The 24219-nt window shown below is 48.9% G+C and overlaps 1 protein-coding gene across 2 annotated transcripts in view; it reads right to left on the reverse strand.

Moving 5' to 3' along the window:
• Positions 1-324: 324 nt before the first annotated feature.
• The window catches only part of RABL6 (RAB, member RAS oncogene family like 6), a 35490-nt gene continuing 11595 nt past the window's right edge, over positions 325-24219 (reverse strand). The window contains exons 7-16 of one of the 2 annotated variants that reach the window (XM_077284668.1): positions 23841-23981; positions 21054-21159; positions 19988-20091; positions 5914-6254; positions 5423-5576; positions 4357-4554; positions 4065-4281; positions 3690-3855; positions 2689-2744; positions 325-1673 (exon numbers count right to left, since the gene is read on the reverse strand). In XM_077284668.1, the coding sequence (XP_077140783.1) occupies positions 1473-1673; positions 2689-2744; positions 3690-3855; positions 4065-4281; positions 4357-4554; positions 5423-5576; positions 5914-6254; positions 19988-20091; positions 21054-21159; positions 23841-23981 (1684 nt within the window). In that variant the 3' untranslated portion in view covers positions 325-1472. The remainder of the gene's footprint in view (positions 1674-2688; positions 2745-3689; positions 3856-4064; positions 4282-4356; positions 4555-5422; positions 5577-5913; positions 6255-19987; positions 20092-21053; positions 21160-23840; positions 23982-24219) is intronic. The other variant, XM_077284669.1, reaches the window with a different exon arrangement.

A 24219-nucleotide genomic window follows, 5' to 3' on the forward strand; every position in this document is an offset into this window, starting at 1 on the left:
GAGCCCCGCGATCAATCAATATCCCTGAGGCAAGGGGCAGCGCGCAGGCCAATGGACCAGCGCCAGAGAAATAAAGGAAGAGTAGAGCCGCTCATCGCTGCAGAGGAAATTACACATCCATTAGTTTCAATGGGCATCCATTGTATCAGTCTTTGTAGGTGGGCTAACAGGAATCGAGCAGAATTCTGAATGCTGCTCTGTCTGTGACCTGATCTTACACAAAAGTCAAAATGGCCAATTGTCAGGTTAAATCCCCAAATTCGCTCTACTGGGTCCCGATAAGACGCATTCTCCTCTGTGCAGTAATGGAGTCATAGAGATAACTTACATCAATGTTTCTTTTAATGTGCATCCCACCCTAAGTTCAACAAGCAATACGCAGACATATTTGTGCAAATGTAGGACGTCGCCTCCGTACAGATATGTGCAGTGGCATCAAACCTTCAGGAGGTCAGGGTTTATAATAGTGGAAGAGCATGAGGACTCCTGTGGGGAGGATGGGGTTAACCGCAGGTAAAAGCCCCCTTCAAGGGTCTCGGTTCAGGAGCCATCATTATAAGCCAGGAGGCATAAGACAGGGGGCAGGGGCGCTGGAATGAATCTGCTTCATGCCGATCTGCTTCTGACCTCACAATTTGGTCACCAATGATAGAGAGTACCCAACACTTCAACCACAAGGGGGGTAAAGGGGAGAAGACGGAGCGGACAACAAAAGAAAATACTGAACAACCGCACTACAAACACACAAAAAGAAAAAATGGAAAATCAACACCAGTCGCTTCTAAAAACCAATAATTCTCTGCCTCCCCCTTGAGAAATTCATTTCAACTGGGGAGTTCTTGGATGTATTGGCGTCCTGGTCAGCCTATGACGACACCGTGGTAAAGTAGCTGCCTCAGTTGGGTGGCAGCAGTTGCCTTGTGTTAAAAACAATCCAGTAAATTACGGGACAGATTAAAAGGCGGGCAGAGAACTGAAGGCCTCACTTTCCTGGAGAGGAATACTGACCAGGTGTCTAGTTCAGGTGGAGTGTTGCTGCAGAGAAGCATGCTGGTCAGGGATGGTCCTCCTGCGAGTTCACTAATGAGGAGACTGCAGAGATTACTGGAAGTGAGAGGTGAGATCACGCAGCATGGGGTTTAGGTTTTTGTTTTCTGGTTCGTACAGTACGGTGAATGTCAGTAGTGACCGGAATGAATCCAGAGGACAGCTGAAGGTCTCAGAGCGAGCAAGACGCATAAAGGCTTCCCCTCAAGGCTCCTCCCAATCCGAGCGCTGTCTTGTAGTGTTTCTTGCTTCCGCTGGGTGAGGAGCAATAATCCAGATCCAAGATGGGGGAGAAGATGAACCTCTTCCTCTGTTAGAGGTTGCTGCAGAGCACCACCATGCAGAAGAACAAGGTTGTGCTTGCTCTGGGTGGAGACAGAATTGAGGGAGGCAGAGATCTCAATCCAAGGATGAGCATGGACAACCTAAAGCTCCTCATACTCCCCACCTGAGCTTGGCTTGCTGGGTTCACCTCCGCCCAGGAAAGCCTCCAGTTCATCGATCTCTTTCTTCTCTTTGCCTTTCTTGGGCTTTTTCTTCTTCTCGTCTTTGCCTTCCTCCTTTTCTTTCTCTTTGCTTTTCTTGTGTTTAGTCTTTTTCTTGGTGGACTTATCCTCTTCTGGAGCCTGTTGGGGAAATTAATGCCAAACTGACATTACACACTGAGGATTATAGATATCAAGCTAACTTCAAAAAGGAAACCACCATGAAAACTCAGCTTTTACTCAGTCAGTCCCCCTCCAATATATCCATTCAATTCCTTCCTTAACGTTTTAAAGGATTATTACCCAAAAAACAAAAATATTGCTTATTCATTGTCAATGGAACTGATGGCAATTGTAATGGCTGCACTTGCCAGTCCCATAGGCAATGAATGGAGCAGAAGTCAAGCATGCACACCTCACTCCATTTAGGACGGGGGTACAAATCCACAATATCAGAATTACTTGGAGCCCTATAGATAAGGGATTGCAGTACCTTATTTTTTATTTTTTATTTTTTTTTTTGGGGGGGGGGGGGGGGGGGGGGAAATTAACCTCAGAAGCACAACACTTTTTTCCACATTTTCAATATCGTATTGAAATACCTACAACATTTTTATCATTTTTGTTAAAGTGTAAACATATCGACCAAGAGTTGATTTTTTTTACTTCCCACAATAAAAATTGTTTTTGTGGCTTCATCTTTTGAGTTTTTTTCATTGAAATTTAAGCTTTCTTAATATTTTGAGTATGCAGCTGTGCAAGGGCTTGTTTTTTTGTGGGATGAGTTGACGTGTTCATTTCATTACATATAATATTTTGATCTATTTGCGCTTCATTTGTTGTGAAATACAAACCGGCAAATCTTCCGTTGTTTTTTACGGTGTTCGTTAAAGTGGATAAATAGTGCAATTATTTTATAGCTCTGATCATTATGGACACGGGAGGTTCTTTTCTGTCTAAAGGAGGTCAGAAGAAAAAGGCTGCAAACTGCAGACCCAAACTGGAAGAATGCCATTGTCACGGTCAAAATAGAGCTGTCTAAGCTTTCTGACCCGAGCACAATGTCCTAGAGGAAAAGGCGGCTGAGTGGTTCCCATTGGGGCGGAGAGATAATACGTTACTGTCAGAGATGTCCTTCTGGAAACCATGTTCTTACCTCCTTCGTTTTCTTTTTCTTCTTCTTTTTCTCCTTGGAGACATTGCTTTCCTTATCTAAAAGATAAAAAGAGATATATCTATTAAAGGAGCTGCCCAAATAAAAAACTCTCTTCCATTTACCCTATTAGGGAAATCGGAGTTAAAGGGGTTGTCCAAAACAGAACTATTGATAACCCATCCACAATGTATCAATGTATGAGGAGAACCACAGCAGCCCCTTGCATTGCTTAGCGGTCACATTCACTTTCATGGGAGGTAAAGTGTAGTAGCCACTAAGCAATATATGGGGTTTCCATGTTCCATCCCTGTACATCGCTTAATTTTGGCCAGTCTCATGGTCATCAGTCCTGGACAACCCCTTAAAAAAAAGCGGAGAACAAGTACAAGGATTTTCTCGTTGCAGAGCACCCGTCCTTTCCTGCTTTCTCCTTCCCTTGTGATGGCGGCTGCAGGAGAATTGACTAAACACAAAAATTACATGTGATTGTTCAGGATCCCAGCAGTTGCATCCTTCTAACTGAAGCCACTGGGGTGGAATTCCATAAATCAGTTGTGTCCGGTCAGGTGTTTAATGCCAGAGGTGGAAACCACTGATGCCAAAGTTGTGCAATTTGTGCAGCCATCCGGCGGCTGTACCAGAGTCAGTGTCTGAGAATAAGCTCATAGAAATCTATGGAGTCAGGTTCCCTCGGATGTTTCTGTTCCTGGCAGCATTGAAGGAAGAAAAAAAGTGATGACCTATTGTACGGAACAATCATCTACTAATATACTTTCTCTTGGATACGAGCATCGTTTCACATGACCACACAGCCTTGAGACCAGCACAGGGGATTCACCCCATTGGAAGATGCGGTGCCAGGAAGAAGTGGGTCAACATATGGCGTTGCAAAAATAAATAAATACAAACCACTATGGAGGCAAATGTACCGGTATTTCTTTTATTCTGTGACAATGGATAGCCATAACAAAAGAAGTAGAAATTGCAACTCCTTCACTCACCTTCCTCGCCATCCTTGATCACCTTTTCATCAAACCCCAACCCAAAGAGATCGGAGTCTTCCCTCATCTTGAAGGACGTCACGGCGGTCTTTACTGGCTGTGTAGGGACAGAGGACGTTTCTTCGCTGGAGCTTTCGGACATGTTATTCAGCACTGGGAAATCCTCCTATGGGACCAGAACCTTACATCATTGCATTGAAGGGATTTTTGAAACTTCAGCTACATTTCTGCAGCCTTTTTAGGTGGGACATAGCAATAGATGATTGGTGGGATGCCAGATCTCCACGGATCTGACATTCACCTCTCCAGATGATAGCACATCAATATCAAAGAAATTCACTTTGGTACTTCTTAGTTTCTTTACTTAGGACTGACCTTAGTCTTTGATACTTGGTTGGAGTCTTCGCTGTCAAAATCAGGGTCATCCATGACAAATGAAAGCATTTGTTTGGCTATGGGCCCTTCTGGATCGCTGTCAGAATCCTCCTGAGCTTTTGCTTTACTTTTCTTGACTTTGATGGACTGACTTGACGTCGGTAGCGTGTCCTGTTTCTCAGGGCGAGTTTGAGGCGCTGAGGGTTGAGTGGGTTTCCTGCAACAAAGATATAAGTAAATATTACGGAATTGACTGGAATTACCATAGGAGAGTTCATTTGGCATCTCTCACCATGAGAATAACTCGGTGTCAATGTCTTCATCCCTGGCGATGTGCACAGGGGCAGAGGTATCCTCATCATCACTGGACAAGGTAATGTTTTTACTAGGGATGACGGCAAGAGAAGATTTAGAAGCTATCCTGTCGTCAGGATCCAAGTCATCCTGGAAGCCAGCGACCATGGGATTTTTCCCAGGTAAATCCCCATCACTGCAACCAGATAAAGGGAGGAAAAATCCCCAAATCATGTCAAGTGTTGAAAAGATTTATACGAAATTTAATATCGGGTGCACCACAATTTAATTGATAATATATTAATAGTAACCAAGGTGCGACAGAATGCATGGAAAGAAGCTATGCACAAATTAAGAAAAAGACCAATGCATAGAAACCTGTGCACACTCGTAAAGTTAGAAACATATCTTTTCCAAGTAGGGGGGTGGTACTACATAGGAATGGTTTCAAAAAATCCTTTATTAACCCTACGTATTCCTGTTTAACTGAAATAGGAGGATTCATCGTCCATGGGACATCTACACTATTTGGTGACACTGTTCCAATTATTTGTGTACCTCCTGTTTCCTCTTTTTTGACATAGCCTGTATGATCATCAGTGGTACTGATTTTCTCAATGAAGCAAACTTGGTTATGTTGATATAAATCATTGGCTATCACTTCTCCTGACCTATGTACCATGTTTCCCTTCTCTAATATAAGTCTAATGGCTGTTTCATGTTAAGGGGAGGTGAGTGAGTCTGCCTATACTTATTAGTGGTCTCTAGACTTATAATCAGCTTCTTAGTTGGTTAGTTGTGGCTAATTTGATGTCTGATTTCATGTTGTTTTGTCAAGTCATTTTAATAGTTGTATTAAATGTTATGTTTTATAATCAAACTGACCTAGCAGGAGCTGAGGAGACTGCTCCCTCTGCCTATCAACTTAGGTGCTTTGGTCGCTCTCTGATCTGTACCCATGTAACCACCATGACGTAACCATACATCCCCAAGCCTCTATGGAAGGCAATTTGTGATGTACAAATTCATCTAGTTACATTAAGGGGTTAAATTCAGACACCCACCTGTCGCTGTCTCGCCTTTGTCTCAGAGACGCCCTCGTTAGATCTCTTTGTGTTGAGCTATCCTCCAGGAAGCTGCGATCTAAGCTGTCTTCAGGCACAAAGTCTTCTACGCTCTGCACCCTCATGGGTCGTTCTGCAAGTGATGGGATCTCTGCTGAGGAACGAGACAACACGGAGTCACTGGACAGATGTAAAGACACGTAAAGGATATTAGATTCTGTCTGGTGAAATGATCAGCCAAAAGGACAGGTTATTTGTAAGGAGGGGATAAGCGGCCTCAGATACTAAGGCACTGTTCAACTGGAAAAAAAAAAAAAAAAAAAAAAAGTATGAAGATGCAACAAGCCCAACCTCTGCCCTCCATATAGTGTCACAGGATCCCATGAGGGTCACCCTGACTATATCCTAATGTGTTCGGTCACTTAGCATCAGTCCGCTATATTGGGGGCCAAATAATGGACACCTTTAGGCCTCAGGTATTGTGGATGCACCTGGTTTAGCTGGAGGACTTTCAGGAGTGGAGGAACCAAACAGACGAGACATGAAGCCACGTTTCTGCTGTGGTGGTTGAGACAGAGGAGGAGATGACACTGTGCAGGGAGAAGGACCGGAGACTTCAAAGACATCCAGGGCAGGAGGTGGAGGCGACGCAGCCAGGGGAGGCGATGTGGGCACTGTAGTTGGTATCTGAAGAGGTGTGCCAGGGCCCGAACTGTCAGGAGAACCAGAGTTTATAGGGACCACAGGGGACTGAGAACCGGAGGAAGGGCTTTGTCCGTTGGTCGCTACCGGAGAAGCCAGACGTTTATTATTCTCTATCATTTCCAGGAATCTGCGGGAACATACGGGAAATATTAGCTAAAGGAGACAAACATCTCATTGACAGATTGTGCCGATACGAGAGACGTCAGAATTCACACAGAAATACGGAAACATGCACAGAAAGAGCGCGTCATCTGGTTAATAAGCCCAGGGTGAGTGGGAGGACGCAGTACATGTCTGCCGGTGCCAGCTTTGTGCAAAACACAGAGGGAACTGCGTGGCATACGGCACACTGTGAGGTCTAAAAACGGATAGGCAAGACAACGAGAGGGTAACTGCTCCAGGGAAACCATAAAGCCACAAGGTACACTAAGCCTCAATGGCTTTTCTGCCCCTTACTTCAAAGGGGTTATCCGGTGTATAAAATGATAAGTCTGCAGTCACTGGGTGACTGCAGACTTATGAATTCCCCCAAAGCATGCACTCTGCGCTGCGGGGATTCACTGGTGTCAGCGCTGGGAACAGAAGGGATGTATGCGTTATGCATACTCCCGGTCAGAACCTAACAAGTGGGCGCAGCCTCGCTCCATGCCCCGTCTAGAGACGCAATCGTCTAATGGGCATGGATGTCTTCCACCTGCGGCCCTGCTACATAACAAGTCTATGGAGTAGGATCGTGCCCAATTGTCGGGTTCTGGCCAGGAGTTTGCATAACGCATATATCACTGCCATTCCCGCTGCTGACACCAGAATGGGCGCTGGTGAATTCATACGTCTGCAGTCACACAGAATGACTGCAGGCTTATTTTAGACAAGGCAAAACCTTTAAGTTTACATACACTACCATTCAAAAATTTAGGGTCACCCAGACAATTTTGTGTTTTCCATGAGAACTCATACTTTAATTAATCAAATGAGTTGCCAAATGAATTGAAAATCTAGTCCAGACATTGACAAGGTTCGAAAAACAGGGATTTTTGTGTACTCACCGTAAAATCCTTTTCTTCGAGCCAATCATTGGGTGACACAGGACCATGGGTGTTATGCTGCTGCCACTAGGAGGACTCTAAGTAATACAGAAAGAATAGCTCCTCCCCTGCAGTATACACCCTTCTGCTGGCTCCAAGTGAACCAGTTCGGTAACAAAGCAGTAGGAGCATGTAGCCAGGATGAACTATGTCAAAAACAAGGCAACACAGAAAAGCAAAGCCGTTAGGCTAACAGGGTGGGTGCTGTGTCCCCCAATGATTGGCTCGGAGAAAAGGATTTTACGGTGAGTACACAAAAATCCCTGCTTCTCCTACGCCTCATTGGGGGACACAGGACCATGGGACATCCTAAAGCAGTCAACTGTAATTGCTCCTTGTACCCAAAGGTTACAGATACGGCACAGCCTCCTGCATAATTCGTCTGCCGACGGTCGCATCTGCCGAGTCCTGAGAATGAATATGGCAATGTTTTGTAAACATATTCAGACTGGACCAGGTCGCAGCTCTGCAAACTTGTGCTGCCGAAGCTTGGTGCCGGATGGCCCAACACGCACCCACTGACCGAGTGGAACGAGCCATAATCCCTGCTGGGACAAAATGACCTCTGACTCGGTAGGACTCTTGAATAGCTGAATGAATCCATTTTGCTATTGTCGCCTTGGAAGCGGGAAACCCCTTCCTTGGCCCTTCCTGGAGCACAAACAGGACATCCGACCTGCGGAAGGGCGCCGTCCGCGAGACGTATCTCTTGAGAGCTCTCCTTCAATCCAGTGTGTGGAGGGCCTTTCTCGATAAGATGTACTGGTGCCAGACAGAGAGATGGTAAGACAATCTCCTGATTGAGATGAAAGGATGAGACAACCTTTGGCAAAAAGGACGGGGATGTTCTCAAAACCACCCTTTCCTGATGAAAATTCAGGAACGGAAAATTGACAAGACAGAGCCGCCAGCTCTGAGACTCTTCTAATGGACGTGACCGCAACCAGGAAGGCAACCTTCCTTGAAAGAAAAGACAGGGAAACCTCCTGTAGAAGTTCGAAAAGAGCTTCTTGCAAGACTCCGAGGACCAGATTAAGGTCCTATGGTTCCAACGGCATCTTATAGGGCGGCACCCTATGGGAGACTCCCTGAATGAACGTCTTCACTTGTAATCTATTAGTAATCCTGCGTTGGAACAGAACAGACAGGGCTGAAATCTGCCCCTTGAGAGAACTAAGGGCGAGACCTAAGTCCAAACCTGTTTGTAAAAATTTGAGGATGGAAGAAATGGAAAATTCAAGAGGAGAAAGTCCCCGGTCGTTGCACCAGGAAAAGAAGGTTTTCCCAAAAGCGATGATAAATGCGCATAGACGTAGGCTTTCTAGCGCTGATCTGGTAGAGATGACTCCGAAGAGAAACCTGCCTGGGTTGGAACCCAGGACTCAACGGCCATGCCGTCAAACACAGGGCCTCGGGGTTCTGGTGGTAAATGGGGCCCTGTGAAAGGAGGTCTGCAAGATTCGGTAATTGCCAGGGAACATCGGTGACTAGTTGAACTAGTTCCGCGTACCACGCCCGGGGCGTCAATCTGGCGCAATCAGGATTACCGGTACTCCCTCCGCTCTGATCTTCTTGATGACTCTCGGCAGTAAGGGGAGCGGGGGAAATATGTACGGAAGCCAAAAATTATGCCACGGGAGTACGAGTGCATCTGCCCCAATTGCTGCTGGATCGTGGGACCGAGCTATGAAGTCGAGAACCTTGGAATTCAGCCGTGAGGCCATCAGATCCACGTCGGGGGAGCCTCAATGACAGCAGATCTGGTGGAAAATCTCCGGATGGAGAGACCACTCCCCGGAGTCGAGGCGACTGAGGAAATCTGCCTCCCAATTGTCCACTCCCGGATGTGAACCGCAGAAATTATTGAGCGGTTTTCCTCGGCCCAATGGAGAATGTAGCCTACCTCGTTCATGGCTGCCCTGCTGTGGGTTCCCCCTTGTCTGTTGATGTATGCCACTGCAGTGGCATTGTCGGACTGCATCCTGATGGGACAACCCGCCAGGAAGGGATAGAATTGGAGAAGGGTTAACCTGATTGCCCGAATTTCTAAGATGTTGATCGGAAGTGACCTGAAGTGACCGGCGGCCCTGAGCAGTGTGATATAAGAATAAAGATCCCCAGCCTAGAAGACTGGCATCTGTTGTCACAACTGGCCAATGTACTGGAAGAAAAAAAACTTCCCTTGATTCAGGGAGGACTTTAATGTCCACCACCTGAGAAACTGTCTGACTCGCTGGGAAAAGAAGAACCGACGGTCGAGGGAGAATGGGTTCCTGTCCCAAACAGCCAGGAGGGCATGCTGTAAGGGACGGAGGTGTATTTGGGCAAATGGAACCGCCTCCAAGGCTGCTACCATCCTGCCGAGGACTCTCATACTGAAGTGCAGAGAGTGAGAGCGAGGTTGAGAGAGCTTCCCGCTGTAAGGCTGAGATCTTTTCAAGGGGGAAGAAGCACCAACGCCTGGGACGAGTACAGTATCATTCCCAGAAAGGAAATTCGCTAAGCCGGTACTGGGGAAGATTTTTTGAAGTTTATCTTCTAACCCAGGCGAGAATGATGAGGATATCGTCTAGATAGGGTAGCACCACCACTCCTCGGGAGTGGAGTATGGCCACGGCAGCCGCCATGACCTTTGTGAGTACCCTGGGGGCGATGGCGAGGCCGAGGGGCAGCGCAACGAATTGGAAGTGAAGAAACCTTTAGTGAGAAGGTAGAATAGGAATGTGGAGGTACACGTCCTGGATGTCTATAGACGCCAGGAACTCGCCTTTTCCCATGGAGTCGATGACAGAACGAAGCGATTCCATCCGGAACCGTCGCACCCTGACGAACGTGTTCAGCAGTTTTAGGTCCAGTATGGGCCGTACTGTAGCGTCCTTCTTTGGAACCATGAAGAGGTTTGAATAAAAACCTTGAAACCGTTCGCTTTGAGGGACCGGAATAATAACTCCGTCTTTACTCAGAGAGCATATAGCTTGGAAGAACTCTGAAGCTTTTGCCCTGAGAGGACGAGATAAGAAGTCTATCTTGTATCCGGAGAACGCTAAGTCGCGGATCCACTCGTCGAAAACGACCGAGAGCCACGCGGCACTGAAGGAAAGTAGGCGGCCGCCTACTTTGAGGGTGTCCCCCCGGATACCACAGGGAGTCATTGTGTGGAAGATCTGCCAGTTCTGGAGCCTCTGGATCCCAACTGCCTAGGCCTGCCTCTCCATCAAGGGAAAGGTGTATAAGAGGCCTGGGAACCTCTGTCTGCACGTTGTGCCCGGCCGGAACAGGGAGATGTGGAAGTAGAGGACCAGTTTGAGTTGTAACGAAAAAAATCGGGAACGATCCTGTGGTTGTGGAAGAAATTTACTCTTCCCTCCAGTGCCGTCGGAAATCAATTGGTCGAGCTTTTCGCCAAAAAAGGCGACCGCTCTGATGTGGTAGAGAAGTCAATGACTTTTTTTTTTTTTTTTTAGAAACAGAATCCGCACGCCAGTCCTTGAGCCATAAAGACCTCCGGATGGTGATGGCGTTTGCTGCTGCTTGAGAAGCGCAGTTAGCGGCATCCAGGGACGCGGTCACTACGAAATCTACCACTCTGGCTATCTGAAGCACCGCTGAAGACAAGACCTCAGCCCAGTGGGTCATAGCCTTAGCCACCCACGTAGCGGCAAAAGATGGGAAGAGTGCGGCTGCTGAGGCTTCAAAGGCTGAATGCGCTATATTGTTGATCTGACGATCGGTTGGGTTTTTTAATAGAGGCGCCCTCCGAGGAAGATAAAACAGATTTAGTAGCCACGCTCGATCGGGGGAGACTGCGACCAATCTTTTCTTGGATCCTGGGCAAAGGAATATTTTGACTCCATGGGCTTCTGCCCTGTGAATCGTTTATGTGGACGGATCTTGGAGAATCAATGATTTCCCTAAATTCGGGATGAGTGTCGAACATTCTGTGAGCTCGCTTGGTCCTCTTAAAGGACACGGCATGATCCGTTTTAGATAAAGGTTCCTCCTCAAGCTTCAAAGCCTTATTCACTGACTCAATGAGAGAGTCGAGAGTCTCCTGATCGTGATGAAATTCCTGATCTAGGGACGTATCAGAATTGTCCTCTGAAACAGGTTTTCTACTAGCCCCAATGGAAGGGGAGCGAGAAATGGAGCTCTCAGAACCCGAATCCCGGTGATGGTCTGAGGGTATGTAATGAGTCCTGTTCCCGGAAGAGCGAGAGCTCCTTGGCAAGGTACGACCCTTGGAGTTCGAGGGGTTCTGATCATCGGAAGCGTTATCCGTAAAGGTGCCCTGGTTAGAGGAAGTGTCTCGGAACGATTATAACGCTTTTGCCAGGGATGCCATAGACCGGGTAAGGGAGGTAGCCCACTCAGGGGGACTAGTCGGTATCAGTAACAGGTGGTTCCTGAACAGTCACCGGTTCACAAGCTGTGCATAATGCAGTTTTGTGACCCCGGGGTGATGACACCATACGAGCGGTATATGCCGCAAAGAACATAGTGTGGGTTTTCCCAGACTTTTTGTGAGGCTTTGATTGAGGCATAGCATAGCCTTGAGGAGAGTGCTTACTAACAGGGGAAGGGTTAAGCTATGTTTCTGGAGCTTACCCAGGTCCTGTGTCTTGAGTCCCCAGGGGAGGTCCGCAGTGTGATGCCACGGGAGTTATGCACAGGAATCGCTAGTCCTGAAGGCTGTGATTCAAAAGGCTGGAGCAGCGCTGCAGCATCAGCCCTGTGGGTGTACCAAGATGGCCGCCGAGATCAGGATAGTGAGAGCACTTCTCAGGGAACGAGAAGAGCCAGAAAGAGTGGGCGGCGGTAACTGCTGGTGGGCGTGGCCAAAACTCCGGCCTGTATGAAGGGGAAAAGCCGGGGGCTAAATTTTAAACCTGCGGTTGCGGCCTGCGACCGCTATTAGCGCCATTCTTAAGGCACACTCCCTGAATGAATTGCCGCACTGTGGACCACCCACGGACCCGGGCTTTAAGGTGCGGACCCCCCATACCCCGGGGACCAGGACCCCCCAGCGCCTCGGCCCCCGCAGTGTACTCATGGTAGATGCGGTGGGCCAGTGCTCAATCACCTGTCGACATAGTGAGGGAGGGGGTGGAGAGCTTCTGCCGCCTTGCGTCATCCGCTATATCAGTGGTGATGCAGAGGGGGGCTGCACGGACGCCATACATATTATGTCCGGCTATGCACCTGGCTCCTGGAGAGGTAGATGGACTCCATGTGGTCGCCTGCTATGAAGGGGGGAGATCGGAGCGCGAAGGAACCGTCGCCCGTAAGGTGAGCTCAGGGCTGGCATCCAACATTGCAGGAAAGGATACGGGAGGAACGCTCCACGTACTTGCCTGTTGATGATTCGGGGGGGAGATCAGAACCTAGAAAGGATCCGTCGCCCCCATTCGCTCTGTTAAGAGAAAAATATAGAATAAAAAGTAAAAAATTAAAATTAAAACGGTGGGGTCTGAAAGCAGACCCAAGTGCCTCATACAGACACTAAGCAAGAACTGGTTCACTTGGAGCCAGCAGGAGGGTGTATACTGTAGGGGAGGAGCTATTCTTTCTGTATTATTTAGTGTCCTCCTAGTGGCAGCAGCATAACACCCATGGTCCTGTGTCCCCCAATGAGGCGTAGGAGAAAAAGATTTTTATTTGAAATAATAATTTTCTCCTTCAAACTTTGCTTTTGTCAAAGAATGCTTCCTTTGTAGCAATTACAGCATTGCTGACCTTTGGCATTCTAGTAGTTAATTTGCTGAGGTAATCTGGAGAAATATCACCCCATGCTTCCAGAAGCCCCTCTCTCAAGTTGGTTTGGCTTGATGGGCACTTTTTGCGCACCATACGGTCAAGTTGCTCCCACAACAGCTCAATGGGGTTGAGATCTGGTGACTGCGCTGGCCACTCCATTACAGATAGAATACCAGCTGCCTGCTTCTTCCCTAAATAGTTCTTGCATAATTTGGAGGTGTGCTTTGGGTCATTGTCCTGTTGTAGGATGAAATTGGCTCCAATCAAGCGTTGTCCACAGGGTATGGCATGGCGCTGCAAAATGGAGTGATAGCCTTCCTTATTCAAAATCCATTTTACCTTGTACAAATCTTCCACTTTACCAGCACCAAAGCAACCCCAGACCATCACATTACCTCCACCATGCCTGACAGATGGCATCAGGCACTCTTCCAGAATCTTTTCAGTTGTTCTGCTTCTCACTAAAGTTCTTCTGTGTGATCCAAACATCTCATACTTGGATTCGTCTGTCCATAACACTTTTTTCCAATCTTCCTCAGTCCAATGTCTGTGTTCTTTTGCCCATATTAATCTTTTCCTTTTATTAGCCAGTCTCAGATATGGCTTTTTCTTTGCCACTCTGACCTGAGGGCCAGCATCCCGGAGTCGCCTCTTCACTGTAGACGTTGACACTGGCGTTTTGCATGTACTATTTAATGAAGCTGCCAGTTGAGGACCTGGGAGGCGTTGATTTCTCAAACTACAGACTCTAATGTACTTGTCTTGTTGTTCAGTTGTGCAGCAGGGCCTCCCACTTCTTTCTACTCTGGGTAGCGCTTGTTTGTACTCTCCTCTGAAGGGAGTAGTACACACCGTTGTAGGAAATCTTCAGTTTCTCGCATGGAATAGCCTTCATCTCTAAGAACAAGAATAGACTGTCGAGTTTCACATGAAAGTTCTTTTTTTCTGGCCATTTTGAGAGTTTAATGGAACCAACAAATGTAATGCTCCAGATTCTCAACTTGCTCAAAGGAAGGTCAGGTTTATAGGTTCTCTAATCAGCCAAACTGTTTTCAGCTGTGCTAACATACTTGCACAAGGGTTTTCAAGAGTATTCTAACCATTCATTAGCCTTCTTACACAGTTGGCTCGGAGAAAAGGACTTTACGGTGAGTACACAAAAATCCCTATTTCTCCTTCGTCACATTGGGGGACACAGAACCATGGGACATCCCAAAGCAGTCTCTGGGTGGGGAACAATACAACCGAATAACTCCGTGTACCAACTGACTATAAATGCGCAACGGCCGCCGGCAGAATACGTCTGCCAAGGGCCACATCCGCAGAAGATTGAGTGTGGACATTGTAGTGCTTCGTAAAAGTATGCAGGCTGGACCATGTTGCGGCCTTGCAAACCTGCTCTGCCGACGCCTGGTGCCGAATGGCCCAGGAAGCACCCACCGACTGAGTTGAGTGTGCCCTAATCGCTGCCGGGATAGGTCTGCCCCTGACCCGATAAGATTCTTGAATAGCTGATCGGATCCATCTGGCTATTGTGGCTTTAGAAGCGGCTAAACCCTTTCTGTGACCCTCCGGGAACACAAAGAGGGAGTCCGACTAGCGGAAGGGGGCAGTCCTAGAAATGTACCTCTTGAGGGCCCTTACCCTGTCCAAGGTGTGAAGGGCCTTTTCAACCCTGTCTTGGCTGTTGGCAGAAGGAGGGAAGAACGATATCTTCATTAAGGTGGAAGAATGAAACCACCTTGGGAAGAAAAGACGGAGATGGACGTAGGACTACTTTGTCCTTGTGGAAGGAAAGGAAGGACGCCCGGCAGGACAGTGCGGCCAACTCTGAGACTCGCCGGATAGAGGTTACTGCCACAAGGAAGGCGACCTTCCAGGAGAGAACAATCAGTGATACATCCTGCAGATGTTCAAAAGGGAACTCCTGAAGAACACTCAGGACCAAATTGAGATCCCAAGTCTCTAACGGCATTCTATAGGGGGGTACTACGTGGGAGACCCCCTGAACAAAAGTCCTGACTTGCAAGTCAGAGCAATCTTACATTGGAACAACACGGATAATGCCGAGATCTGACCCTTGAGGGAACTGAGCGCCAGACCGGAATCCAAGCCGGACTGGAGAAATTCCAGAATGGAGGGAATTGAGAAGACGAGAGGAGGACGTCCACGGAGCCTGCACCATGAGAAGAAGGCTTTCCAGGTGCGGTGATAGATGCGAGCGGAAGACGTCTTGCGAGCGCTTATCATGGTGGCAATGACTTGCTGGGAGAAACCAGCTTGAGTTAGGATCCAGGTTTCAACAGCCAAGCTTTTAAACGTAGGGCCCCTGAGCTCTGGTGGTAGATCGGCCCTTGGCGAAGCAGATCTGGGCGGTCTGGTAACAGCCAGGGAACGTCGGATACGAGTTGAACGAGCTCCGTGTACCACGCGCGACGTGGCCAATCCGGGGCGACTAGGATCAAAGGAACCCCCTTCATCTTGATTTTCCGGATTACCTTCGGTAGTAAAGGAAGCGGAGGAAACACGTACGGGAAGTGGAACCGATGCCATGGGGATATCGGTGCGTCCTCCCCGATGGCCTGGGGATTCCGAGAACGTGCTATGAAGTTGGGAACTTTTGAAGTTAAGTCTGGACGCCATCAGATCCACGTCCGGAGTCCCCCAGCGAAGGCAAATCTGCTGGAAGACCTCCGGATGGAGTTCCCACTCCCCCGAGGCGAGTCCCTGACGGCTGAGAAAGTCCGCCGCCCAGTTCTCGACGCCTGGAATGTGCACTGCAGAAATGGTGGAGCGGTTGTTCTCGGCCCAACGGAGAATGTGGGAGATCTCCCGCATCGCCGCCCTGCTGCGGGTCCCCCCCTGATGGTTCATGTATGCCACAGCTGTGACGTTGTCTGATTGAAATCGAATTAGGTGACCCGTGAGGAGGAAGTGGAAACGTCGCAGGGCAAATCTGATCGCTTGAATCTCCAAGATGTTTATTGGAAGTCTCGACTCCCGAATGGTCCAACACCCCGGGGTACCGCTCCCCAAACGAGGAGGCTGGCGTCGGTAGTCACCACCAGCCAGTGAGTTGGGAGAAAGGACCTCCCCCGGCTGAAGGATGATTCCAAAGCCCACCATCTGAGCGCTTGCCTGATCCGTGGGGACAGAGGACATGGCCGATCGAGGGATAAGGGACTTCTGTCTCAGTTGTCCAGCAGAGCCTGTTGTAAGGGGCGGAGATGCAGTTGGGCGGCCACCATTTTCCCCAGGATCCTCATGGCAAACCGAGTGGAATGAGGAAAGGGACGACAAAGTGTCTGGGTTCCTTGCTGAAACGCTTGGGCCTTGGACCGAGGAAGCAGGACCAGCCCCTTGGACGTGTCCAGGATCATGCCTAGGAAGGAGATCCGTCAGGCTGGAACGGGGGAGGACTTGTCCAAGTTGATCAGCCAGCTCAGGAGTAAAAGAGTATCCAAGGTAATGCGGACGCTTGCTTCACAGGCCTGAGACGACGGACCTTTGATCAGGAGGTCGACTAAGTATGGCAACACGACCACTCCTCGGGAGTGAAGAATGGCCATGACCACCGCCATGACCTTTGTGAATACCCTGGGCGCGGTGGCAAGGCCGAAGGGTAAGGCCGAGAATTGAAAATGGTCCTCCTGGATGGCAAAACGCAGGAAACACTGATGTGGAGGGAAGACTGGGATATGGAGATAAGCATCCTTGATGTCTATTGATGCTAGAAACTCTCCCCTCTCCATTGAGGAGATGACTGACCGGAGGGATTCCATCTGGAAGTGCCGTACCTTTACATACTTGTTTGGGAGCTTTAGATCCAAAATAGGGCGCACCGTCCCATCCTTTTTTGGAACGTCAAAGAGGTTTGAGTAAAAACTTCTGAATCTCTCGTGTTCTGGAACCGGAACAATGACCCCGATTCGGTGGAGAGATTCGATGGCGCGGTGAAGTGCGCGAGACTGAGCTCCTGAACTTGGGAGACGAGAGGGAAAAAAAACATGCCGGAGGAGAGGCAGAGAATTCTATTTTGTAACCAGAAGACACCAAGTCTCTGACCCATTCGTCGTGGATGACGGAAAGCCAGACATGTTGAAAGAGAAGCAGGCCTACTTTGTGGGTGTCGACCGGAAGACTCCCCGAGTCATTGTGAAGGAAATCTGGAGGGCCTGGATCCCCTGGTTCTGGGTTGCCTGGGCTTACCACGCCAGGACTGATTAGGCCTGTATGAGGGCCGAGGGACTCTGTCTGTACGTGGAGATCGTTCTGATCTGGACGAGGCTGTGGAGGAGGACCAGAATGGGCTACTGCGAAAGGGCCAAAAGCGAAAATGTTGCTGACGCTGAAAAGCAGTTTTAGGCCTGTGCTGCGGGAGGAATTTTTTTCCTCCTGTAGCATCGGAAATAAGCTGGTCTAATTTTTCTCCAAACAGACGTCCGCTCTGAAAAGATAGAGAAATCAGAGACTTTTTAGAAGAGGAATCCGCGTGCCACTCTCTAAGCCATAGTGCTCTCCTAATGGTGACGGCATTTGAGGCAGCAATTGCCGCACAGTTCGCTGCCTCTAAACATGCATACATCACATAGTCTCTGGCCATAGCGATTTGTTTGGCGAGATCCACCGCCTCAGACGGAAGAGCCTGGTCCTGAATGGATTTTGCAAGGGCATCTGCCCAGAAAACCATTGCTTTTGCGACCCATGCCGCAGCGAAGGAAGGGGATAGAGAGGAACCTGAGGCTTCATACACTGAGCGAGCCAGGGAATCTATCTGGCATTCTGTGGGACTTTTAATCGAAGCCCCATCAGGTACGGATAAAAGCGCTTTGGTAGCCAAAGGCGATAAAGGAGGATCTACTAGTGGTGTTTCCGTCCAATCTTTGACAAGATCTGCGGAAAAGGGATACTTCGTTTCCATGGCCTTTATTCCCGTAAAGCGCTTATCCGGTCGCTCCCTGAGTCGCTGGACTATATCTAAAAAATCCGGGTGAGAGGCGAACACCCTATGGGATCGCTTGGTTCTTTTAAAAGATACTGCATGATCCGGAGCCGAATTAGGGTCATCATCAATCTTTAGTGTGTGATTGACAGCGTCAATGAGGGAATCCACAGTCAATTGAAAATCCGGGTCCAAAGATGCCTCAGACTCATACTCAGTCATGATCGCTACGAACCCCTGGAGAGGGTGAGCGAGAAGTGAAGCTACCAGAGGCTGAATGGCGTGGTGAATGCTCAGGAGAGGTAGTGTGGATCCGTTTTTTTGGATGTCCGTACCTCCTTCAGGTGAGAGCGGCCCCTGCTGGCTGATGATTCCCCTGTAAGGGAGGGGTTTCTTAACCCAGGTAGATGAGTGCCCCGTTCACCAGAGGGGTCATGAAGGGATTCAATCGCTTTGGCCAACGAAGCCATGGATTGTGACAGTGACGTGGCCCACTCGGGGCTAGATACACTGGGGTCGGTAGCGGCGGAGGGCTCCTGGGAACATTGGGTGTCACAGGCTGAGCAGAGAGGGTAGCTTTGAGGCCGAGGGACAGGAGCCTGGCAGGTGGTACACGCAGTGAAAAAGGTGGTATGTACCTTTGTAGCTTTTTTAGTCCTTGACTGCGACATGATGTACCCCAATATAAGTAAAAATCACTGCTAGTGGAAGCGATGTGGGGTAAAGCTGCAGGGAAGCACCTAGTGCAGTCTCCTTACTCAGGTCCTGTGTCCCGCAATCTGATGATGATGGCGCTGAGTAGGGGAAGACCGGCATCCAGAAGTGCTGACACGTGCAGAGGGCGGCCAGAGCTGCTGTGCCATGGGGAAAGATGGCTGCCGAGAGCTGGGAGATAGTCTCGCAAGGAGCGAGAAGCGCCAGGTCTGGGGGCGGAGCCGCACGAGTGATGTGAGCGGTGGGCGGGACCTATCGGGATGCGGCCCGCACTAGGCCGAAGCCAGGGGCTAAATTTCTGGACCGCCGGGAAAGATGCCGCGAAGCCCTGTGGGGACCCTGCCGCTATGGAGCCCTCCTATAACCACCGGAAAAATGACCCCTCCCGGGTGGCACTTACCCCGATATGAAGGGGATGGCAGATGCCGCAGGTCAGGGCTGTGCCCGGGGTAGTTAGGACGGTGCAGGATTGGGGGAGCCTCCATCCACCATCCCCTTAAAAGGGGGGTGGAGAGGAACAGTCCGCCTCCTTCCATCATCTGCTTTTTTCAGTGGTGATGCAGTGGGGGCTGCACGGACGCCACGATGGAGAGTTCCTCTGAGCATCCGAGGGTATAACCTGGTGGGCAGGGCAAAATGTCCGGCAATAGGCCTGGCTGCAGAAGAGGAAATGTGGAGGTGACACTCCATGTGCTCATCTGTTAAGGGGGGGGGGGAATCGGTGCCCTTGAAGGGGTCCGTCGCCCCTAGAATCAGCTCAGGCAGTGGCATCCCGCGTCGCAGGAGAGGATACGGAGAGGCGACACTCCCGTGCTTGCCTGTTGTTGGTTCGGGGAGATCGGAGCCTTGAAAGGTTCCTTCGCCCCTTCATCCAGGTAATAAAGTTAAATTGTAAAAAATCAAAAAAAATAAGAAAAAATTCTGGTCTGAATAGCAGACCCTGTGTGCCTCCTACAGACACTAAGCTTGAACTGGGTCTCTGGAAGCCAGCATGAGGGTGTATACTGCAGGGGAGGAGCTAACTTTTTTGTCTCAACTTAGTGTCAGCCTCTTAGCCACAGCAGCATAACACTCATGGTTCTGTGTCCCCCAATGTGGCGAAGGAGAAAAGAAAAAAAAAGGCCACTACCTCTGAGCAAATTACCATAAAACAGACATGTCATTCATTAAAAAAACCAAAACACTGACAAACACAAAGAAAAAGTCTATTATACCTTAAAAATTAACTAGAATAACCCCCCCCACCCCAAACATTGCACTCTACTGCTCTCTAGTGTTAGCCACTTTACTGATAACAGTACTGATCTAGTGTACAGGAGCACTCCAACCTCCTCTCTAGAGTGCACGCAATAAGCAGCGACCTACATTTCATAGTTCTGGTCCTCCGTCTCCTGCTGGACAGACAGTTCCTCCAGGGTGGCATCGATGTCCAGCTGGTTTGTCTCCAGTTGTCGTAACAAGGTTTCTCGCTGTGGGACACAATAGCAAATGTCAGACGTGGACACATGACACACACGCACTGTCATAGACAAAAGCTGAGGCCTTTAACCCTATCCTTCTGGAAGGCCAACACCGAAGTTCAGAACCCCAAGGGTTAATAGTGTCAGGTTCCACATAGAAATAAATAAGTAAGTCCGAGCAGGATCATTCCCTGCAGGATAACCTTACAGCCTTAGTTACTGTTACTGCAGCAATGGTGGGGATTGTAACTTCAGACCCGAGAGCGGAGCTCGTGCAGAAACTTCAGATGCCCCGATGGTCTCTGGTGTACTGCAGGGAATTTACATTGGAAGGCCCAGGTACAAAGAGACGGTAAAGCTACCAAGAGGTGTTCCTACTGGTTTCTGTCCGCAGGAGATACCTACAGCCATGATTGTTTCTGTAGGTGGTCCCCAACATGTCATCCCTCCTAACTGGTCCTGTAGGTGATCCACAACCTGTCATCCATCCTGACCAGTCCCAAAGATGGTCTGCAGCCTATCATCCATCCTGACTGGTCCCATGGGTGGTCCACAGCATGTCATCCATCCTGACTGGTTCTGTTGGTGGTCCGCAGCATGTCATCCCTCCTAGCTGGTCCTATAGGTGGTCTGCAGCATGTCATCCCTCCTGACCAGTCCTGTAGGTGGTCCGCAGCAGGTCATCCCTCCTAACTGGTCCTGTAGGTGGTCCGCACCATGTCATCCCTCCTGTCTCTACCCCTGATGATCTGCCCTGTATGTGGTCTTCAGCATGTCACCCCTCCTGACTGGTCCACAGCCAGTCACATCTCCTGACTGGTCCCTTAGGTGGTCAGCAGCTTATCACCCCTCCTGATAGGTCCTGTAGGTGGTACGCACTTCTCCTACATCTAAAGTTATTAGTCTTTATGTACAGTTCTGCAAAATTTAGTGTAACATGAGGAGATGTGGGTTGTGATTTTGGGTCTTACCTGAAGCTGCAGAAAAGGGATGTTAAAAAATTTGTGCAAATATTTCAGCCCAAAGCTGTTCTTCATGGAAGACTCAGCATAGCGGATATAGGAGGAACCGGGGCGCCTGTTCGGGGAAACAGAAAAGTAATGGAGTGATCACCTTGTGATACAAACTACTGGGAGCATGCAGATAAAAGACGTACAGTGGGTACGGATAGTAGTCAGACCCCTTTAAATTTTTCACTTTTTTTTCATTGCAGCCATTTGGTAAATTCAAAAAAGGTCATTTTTTTCTCATTAATGTACACTCTGCACCCCATCTTGACTGAAAAAAAATACAGAAATGTAGAAATTTTTGCAAATTTATGAAAAAAGAAAAACTGAAATATCACATGGTCATAAGTATTCAGACCCTTGGCTCAGTATTGAGTAGAAGCACCCTTTGGAGCTAGTACAGCCATGAGTCTTCTTGGGAATGATGCAACAAGTTTTTCACACCTGGATTTGGGGATCCTCTGCCATTCTTCCTTGCAGATCCTCTCCAGTTCCGTCAGGTTGGATGGTGAACGTTGGTGGACAGCCATTTTCAGGTCTCTCCAGAGATGCTCAATTGGGTTTAGGTCAGGGCTCTGGCTGGGCCAGTCAAGAATGGTCACAGAGTTGTTCTGAAGCCACTCCTTTGTTATTTTAGCTGGGTGCTTAGGGTCATTGTCTTGTTGGAAGGGGAACCTTCGGCCAAGTCTGAGGTCCAGAGCACTCTGGAAGAGGTTTTCATCCAGGATATCTCTGTACTTGGCCGCATTCATGTTTCCTTCTATGGCAACCAGTCGTCCTGTCCCTGCAGCTGAAAAACACCCCCATAGCATAATGCTGCCACCACGTTTCACTGTTGGGATTGTATTGGGCAGGTGATGAGCAGTGCCTGGTTTTCTCCACACATACTGCTTAGAATCATCACCAAAAAGGTCTATCTTCTTCTCATCAGACCAGAGAATCTTATTTCTCCTAGTCTGGGAATCTTTCATGTGCTTTTTTTTTAGCAAAGTCTATGTGGGCTTTCATATGTCTTGCACGGAGGAGAGGCATCCGTCGGGCCACTCTCCAGTCAAGATGGGGTGCAGAGTACATTAATGAATAAAAAAAATGAACTTTTTTGAATTTATCAAATGGCTGCAATGAAACAAAGGTTGAAAAATTTAAAGGGAACCTGTCACCCCGTTTTTTCCGTATGAGATAAAAATACTGTTAAATAGGGCCTGAGCTGTGCATTACAATAGTGTATTTTGTGTACCCCGATTCCCCACCTATGCTGCCGAAATACGTTACCAAAATCGCCGTTTTCGCCTGTCAATCAGGCTGGTCTGGTCAGATGGGCGTGGTGACATCGCTGTTTCTTCCCCCAGATCTTGCTTATCTGTACGTTGGTTGGCGTAGTGGTTTGCGCATGCCCAAGGTCCCGAATCCACTGCACAGGGGAGGGAAAAGAGCGCGATCTGCGCTATCCCCCTGGTGATCGTGGGGCGGCCATCTTCCTGTGGCCGCGCGTGCGCAGATGGAGCGCTCTGCTGCCCGGGGCTTCAGGAAAATGGCCGCGGGATGCCGCGCGTGCGCAGATGGCGATCGCGGCGGCCATTTTCCTGAAGCCCCGGGCAGCAGAGCGCTCCATCTGCGCACACGCGGCCACAGGAAGATGGCCGCCCCCACGATCACCAGGGGAATAGCGCAGATCGCGCTCTTTTCCCTCCCCTGTGCAGTGGATTTGGGGCCTTGGGCATGCGCAAACCACTACGCCACCAACGGAAAAATAAGCAAGATCTGGGGGAAGAAACAGCGATGTCACCACGCCCATCTGACCAGACCAGCCTGATTGACAGGCGAAAACGGCGACTTTGGTAACGTATTTCGGCAGCATAGGTGGGGAATCGGGGTACACAAAATACACTATTGTAATGCACAGCTCAGGCCCTATTTAACAGTATTTTTATCTCATACGGAAAAAACGGGGTGACAGGTTCCCTTTAAAGGGGTCTGAATACTTTCTGTACCCACTGTATGTCATACATAACTACGGAGATAGAAACAGGCAGGAAAAATGGAAAAAGAATCTTTAAAGGTATTCTCCAAGATCATAAAACAGATTGGTGGGGGATGACTTGCAACATCCCACCAATCAGCTGATAATAGGGGCCAGAGCACTCCAGTGAGTGCATTGTACCATACACAGCGCCCTAGATTAATAGTGGCTATGCCAGGCACTACAGCTCAGTCCTATACACATGAATAGTAAAAAATGCTCTTATTACCAGGCACAGGCACTACTAACTGAAGAGTTCTGTGCGTGGTAAACTATTAAGGACCCTCATAAATATTAGATTAAATTCAGCTGAACCCACCAACCACTGATTTTAGCCAACAATCTAATGCGCATGGTAATGCCGGCCGACTGATGGTCAGGAGGGATGTCAATTGAACATGTCCAATTTCGGACTGTCGATCACATAGTTTTCCTAGCGATAAGCAGGTGTGCTCACGTTAATAAACTATAGGTCACAGAGGGGTTTGCCTACTGGTCAACTCTATATTAACAGCCCCAGCATAAAATAAATATCTATACTTACCTCCTGCATCAGCACTTCTGAGACCTGTGTTCACCACCGGAGAGCTTACGTTACCACTGCAACCAATCAGTGAGCACTGAGCAGCTGCAGCCCTCACAGCAGAAGAACGGTGTTTTCACATCGGACATACAACTTACTAAACAGGTCAGAGGTGGTATATAACAGTGTACACCGTCCTATCGCTCACCGGTTCAGGCTTTGTATGAAGTCTCGTACGTCATCGGGCAGGATAACCCTGTGCTCCCCCATATCACGGTGATTGCCAAGCACACATACAGGGACGTGGCTGGGGACCTTTGGCAGTTCACGTGTGATGTAAGTAAAGGTCCTGAAACACAAAATGTGACTGTCAGCTCTGAATCATAGAAATGTCTACCCATCGCATCTTCTGATGGTTGACAGTAACAGGAAGAATCTGTAAATATGGCAATACATATGGTGATCCAGCAATCATCTAACACCCCCAGTGGAACGAAATCAGAAAAACGAGGTTCCTAGATCAAGCAATTTCTGTGCAAAAGAGTGTCCTGTTCCCAACCCTGCAAAATCTGCTGTGGCACAACCCT

This window comes from Ranitomeya variabilis, chromosome 2 (assembly GCF_051348905.1).
Source record: "Ranitomeya variabilis isolate aRanVar5 chromosome 2, aRanVar5.hap1, whole genome shotgun sequence".
Classification (NCBI taxonomy): domain Eukaryota; kingdom Metazoa; phylum Chordata; class Amphibia; order Anura; family Dendrobatidae; genus Ranitomeya; species Ranitomeya variabilis.